At 61.3% G+C, this 4,605-nt stretch overlaps 2 protein-coding genes across 2 annotated transcripts in view; one reads left to right on the top strand and one right to left on the bottom strand.

The window, feature by feature from the left end:
• Positions 1 to 2,742, top strand: part of GUITHDRAFT_115060 (hypothetical protein) — a gene marked incomplete at both ends in the record, with an annotated part of 3,009 nt that extends 267 nt beyond the window's left edge. The window contains 14 exons of the mRNA XM_005825653.1: positions 316 to 379; positions 478 to 550; positions 598 to 648; positions 824 to 888; positions 932 to 1,049; positions 1,284 to 1,363; positions 1,422 to 1,475; positions 1,646 to 1,736; positions 1,781 to 1,815; positions 2,074 to 2,124; positions 2,316 to 2,379; positions 2,436 to 2,459; positions 2,510 to 2,557; positions 2,609 to 2,742. Of these exons, the coding sequence (XP_005825710.1) occupies positions 316 to 379; positions 478 to 550; positions 598 to 648; positions 824 to 888; positions 932 to 1,049; positions 1,284 to 1,363; positions 1,422 to 1,475; positions 1,646 to 1,736; positions 1,781 to 1,815; positions 2,074 to 2,124; positions 2,316 to 2,379; positions 2,436 to 2,459; positions 2,510 to 2,557; positions 2,609 to 2,742 (952 nt within the window). The remainder of the gene's footprint in view (positions 1 to 315; positions 380 to 477; positions 551 to 597; positions 649 to 823; positions 889 to 931; positions 1,050 to 1,283; positions 1,364 to 1,421; positions 1,476 to 1,645; positions 1,737 to 1,780; positions 1,816 to 2,073; positions 2,125 to 2,315; positions 2,380 to 2,435; positions 2,460 to 2,509; positions 2,558 to 2,608) is intronic.
• Positions 2,743 to 3,564: 822 nt separating this feature from the next.
• Positions 3,565 to 4,605, bottom strand: part of GUITHDRAFT_115059 (hypothetical protein) — a gene marked incomplete at both ends in the record, with an annotated part of 4,247 nt that continues 3,206 nt past the window's right edge. The window contains one exon of the mRNA XM_005825652.1: positions 3,565 to 4,252. Within this exon, the coding sequence (XP_005825709.1) occupies positions 3,565 to 4,252 (688 nt within the window). The remainder of the gene's footprint in view (positions 4,253 to 4,605) is intronic.

Here is a 4,605-nt window from a genome sequence, read left to right as displayed (position 1 = left end):
CTCCTCCTCCTCCTCCTCCTCCTCCTCCTCCTCCTCCTCCTCCTCCTCCTCCTCCTCCTCCTTACAGATCCACTTAACACCACCCCCGCCTCCTCTCTCTGGTTTTCTGCTTCTTCTCTCCTGTCCTCTCTCTCTCTCCCTCTGCCAATCTCCTCCAACGCTCCTCCATCCTCTCATACGTGCCCGCAGGTTCCCGTCGTCCCATGAGGCTCCGAGTGACAGCACGTCACTACTGCACAAGTCAGGAGCGGCGAGGAGGATGTATCTGAAGTTCTCCTCCTCTCTTTCTCTCTTCTTTGACATCTTGTCCTCCAGGTACATCGGGATCATCGTTGGTGCAATCGCCGCCATCGCCCTCGTTGTAGCGTTCCAGACTTCGGTAGCTCCACCAGTCCCACCTGCCACTTGCTCCCTCTCTCTAGCCACCTGCTGCCTCCTCTAGTTACCTGCTATCTCCTTTCTGAAGTTGCTATGCAGCAGATGTCTCATCCTGTAGAGAGAGAGGCTCTCCTTTCTCATTCTCCTTCCAAGAGCCTCAAGAGCATTCATGGTTGCCGTTCCTCCTCTTCCTCTGACCCCCAGCTCACCTCCTCCCAGCTCACCGCCAGCACAGCACTGCACGAGCTCACAAGACGCTCGCAACAATCGGTCCTACTCTTTCTCCTCTTCAACTTCTCCTCCTCCCTTCCGCCTCCTCCTCCCTCCTTCCTTTCCCTGCTCCCTCCTTCCTTTTCCTGCTCCCTCCTTTCCTTCCAAGTTGTTGCTCCTCCCTCCCCTTGTTCATTCTCCTCCTCCTCACCCACGATTCTCGTTGTGACATCAGACCCAGCGCACAAGGCGAGCATGAGCAACGTCAGGAAGGCAGAGAGTGCGGCTGCAGCAGCGCAGGTGGAGGTTGTTGGTGGATCGAGCGAGTCCTGACGTCTTGTAGAAACTTGCCGAGGAGGCGGAGGAGAGCAGCGAGACTGAGGGGGCGAGCAAGAGCGACAGCGGAGAAGAGGAAGGAGAGGAGGAGAACGAGTCCGAGGAGTCCTCGAAGCCTTGTCCCGGTAGATGGAGCTGAGGGTGAAGGAGGGAGGGAGCGGGAGGCATTCGTGGGAGAGTGGAAGGAAGGGGATGAATGTCAGGTTGGGATACGAGGGAGGAGGGGAGGGGGTGGGAAGATCAGGGGAGAGGGAGGCTGAAAGGATTGTGGAGGAGTCGGTGGGGGGGGGGGGGGGACTAGGGTGGAGCTGAAGAGTGTGAGGTGAAGGACGGTTGGGGGAGGCTGAAGATGGCGACAGGCTCTCCCTGTGTCTCGGTGACCAAGGACCTGGGCAACTACGTTCTCTCCGGCACTCTGCATGTGACCCTGAGCCCTGAGGTGCTGGGAGGCTCAGGAGAAGGAGGGGGAAGAGTACGGTGGCTGATGCTGAGCACAGGAAGCAGAGCTGGTGATGGCAAGGGAGCAGCAGACTGCAGACAGCATCTCGAAGGTGCTGCAGACTAGCCTCCGCCTTCCATCCCTCGCATAACCTCTCAATCCTCTCCCTCCCTCCCTCTCCCTCCCTCCCTCTCCCTCCCTCTCCCTTCCCTCCCTCTTCCTTCGCCCTCCTCTCCCTCCCTCCTCGTCGTCCCTCCCCCTGGCAGTGACGTGGACTGGCAGGTTGAGCAGCTACTCCCAGAGGTGACGGGGCTGGCGAAGCAGCTAGAGAACACCAAGGAGGACTATCAGAGTGAGAAGGACACAGTCGAAGGTCGTCACCCGCTCCTCCTCGCACGCGACTGATCGCCATGGCAGACCTTGAGAGACAGCACGAGGACTTGAAGAGGATGGTGCGACGCATAAGGAAGTCTCGAGGGCAGCGAGGAGATCCTGGACTACCCGGCCCCCCAGGTGTACTCTCCCCCTCGATGTCTTCATCCTTCCCCTCCCCTCGCTCCCTTCACTCTCCCCGGTTGTTCCCTCCCCCTCTTTCCGCGTCTTTACACTTCCCTCTCCTCTCTTCCTTGATCTTCCTCCCACTCCTTCCCGCTCCCTCCTTCTCTCTCTTCCTCCTCTGCCCTTGGGCTTCAAGTTTGACTTTCTCGCAGGCCCGCCAGGTCCCCGCGGGTACAGGGGGAAACCAGCTTATGGCGTCGCAGGTAGGGCACACGGAACCCCCCGAACCTCCCAACCACCCCAACCCCCTCCCCTCCCCCTCCATTCCCAGCTGTGAGTGACTTTCCACCTCAGTCCCAGGAGTGAGGGGTCCAACTGGACTACCTGGTCCGAGGGTGAGTCCCCAGCAGGAGCCTAGCTCTTGAGTTCGCCGCCTGACGCCCTCCTGCGGCAGGGGGTGACCGGTCCCATTGGCGTGCGAGGACCCCGAGGCCCGATGGGTCCCGCTGGATCCCCAGGTGACGTCCAGCTTCCTCCCCCTGCTGGGCTGTAGCTGACCTTGGCGAGCCTGCAGGTCTCAACGGCTCGGACGGGAAGGGTGAGGGAGGAGGAGGAGGCGTCGAAGTCACTTCCTGACTCCTCCCCCAGACGGTCTTCCAGGACGCCCTGGGCTGGATGGGCCCAAGGGACCGCCAGGTCTCCTCCCCCAGCTGCAGCCCACCGGCAGTGCTGACCGTTGGGTTGCAGGCTACCCGGGCCCCCGAGGACGCACTGGAGCGCCTGGTGATGCAGGAGCTGCGGGCAAGGACGGGGTACCAGGGAAGGAAGGAGCGGAGGGGAAGGCTGGGCCACAGGTGGGTCTGCTGCTGGGCTTCTCCTAAGGCCTGACTGAGAACTCCAGGGACCTCCGGGCCCACCAGGCCCACCGGGAGCCCGGGGCCCGACCGGGGAGACCGGGGCGCCGGGAGTGGTGGGAGCTCACGGTGAGCTGGAAGAGTGCAGTAGAGCTGGACGGGTCACTGACGGGCTGTAGGGATGCCGGGCCTGCCGGGCCTGCCGGGCCCGATTGGAGCTCGTGGAGAGACTGCCCAGGACGGACCGCAAGGGCCGCCGGGCCGGCCGGGAGTGAGGGGGCCGCAGGTAGAGGAGGAGGACGAAGATGATGGGGCATGAGGAGGAGAGAGAGAGAGGAGTGGGAAGATGATGTGGAGGGAGAGGAGGAGGCTGGTGACTGAGAGCTGCTGCAGGGAGCTGCGGGAGCTCCAGGGGCTCCAGGTGAGGAAGAGAAAGATAAAGAGGAGGGGCGGGGGGAGGGGAAGAGACAGAGGAAGAGGGAGGGAGGAAGAGGGAGGAAGAGGGAGGAAGAGGGAGAGGAGATGGCAAGATGACGTGGCTTCAGGAGGCTCAGCTTGAAGGCAGCTGGGGAATTCTCTTCGATACCTTTGGAGGAGGAGAAAGTTGTACACTTGAGATTATTTGCTAGAATACTACTTGATAACCTGTACCTCCTCCCTCCTCCCTCCCTCTCTCCCTCCCTCCTCCTCAACTTCTTGTTCACTTCCTCCTCCTTAACTTCCTCCTGCACTCCCGCTCCTTCCCCTTCTCCTTCCCTCCTCCTCCCGTCGTTCAGCTCACCATCACGGGCTGCTGCTGCTGCTGCTGCTGCTGTTGCTGCTGCTGTTGCTGCATACCCCGCACCAGCGTCAGCAGCTCACCATCACGGGCTGCTGCTGCTGCTGCTGCTGCTGTTGCTGCTGCTGCTGTTGCTGCATACCCCGCACCAGCGTCAGCAGCTCGTCGATCTTGGCCCCTTGACTCCTCTGCTCCTCCACCACCGTCTGCGACAGCACGGCGAAGTCTTGCCGCAAGCTCGAGAGCTCTTGGGAGAGGAAGGAGACGTCAGGGCTGAGCTGAGCACCAGGGTCGGGAGGCAGCTCCAGCAGCTGCTCCTCCTCCACCTCCTCCTCCATCGCTGCCAGTCGCTCCAGCCGGCCCTTGTGCATCACCTGGGCCTCCAGCTCCATCCCCTCCACGTCCTCACCTAACCCAGCAGGGAGTGAAGTGACAGGGGGGTGCAAGGAAGGAGGAGGAGGAGGCAGCGGCGGCGGCGCGTAGTCCGGCGGGGGCTTGCGGAGGATCTTAGGAGCGGTAGGGATGAAGGTGGTTCCTAGGAAGGCATAGAAGATTTTCCTCCTCGTCAGCCAGTCCGGCTGCCAGCCCTCCTGGGCTGCTGCCTTGAACTCTCGGTAGTTGTCGTTGCTGACGATCCACCCGTCGCTCTCCCATGCGTACTGGATGATGAACGCGTCGTCGTCTCCTCCAGCTGGCGTGAACTTCACCAGCCCCTCGTCGAAGAGCTGCCGCAGCTTCCTGGGATCATCCGCCACGTTCCTGCCCAGCTTACGTCACTTCCTCCTCCTCCTCCTCCTCCTCCTCCTGCTGCTGCTTCAGTTGCTGATGGTGTAGGGGAGGCGGCGGGGGGGGGGGTGGTGACGGCGGGGGTGGCGTCGCAAGAATAGGGGCTAGAGGCTGTCCTTGTCCGACTATAGACCACCTATCAATCTTCTGTCATGTGATCCGCAGCAGGAATGCAAAACGATGGAGAGGGAGCGTAGAGAATCATTGAATGGTGACAAAAGATGCATGCGTGCATCTCTTTCGTGATATGTATGACATTGTCATAAGGAGTTACCGCCGGTCATAGAGAGAGCATTACTGTGAAGAGATCTATAACCCAACATCGC

Source organism: Guillardia theta (assembly GCF_000315625.1).
Source record: "Guillardia theta CCMP2712 unplaced genomic scaffold GUITHscaffold_81, whole genome shotgun sequence".
Classification (NCBI taxonomy): domain Eukaryota; class Cryptophyceae; order Pyrenomonadales; family Geminigeraceae; genus Guillardia; species Guillardia theta.
The sequence above is the reverse complement of the archived record's forward strand: the minus strand, read 5'-3'. Positions and strand labels throughout refer to the sequence as shown.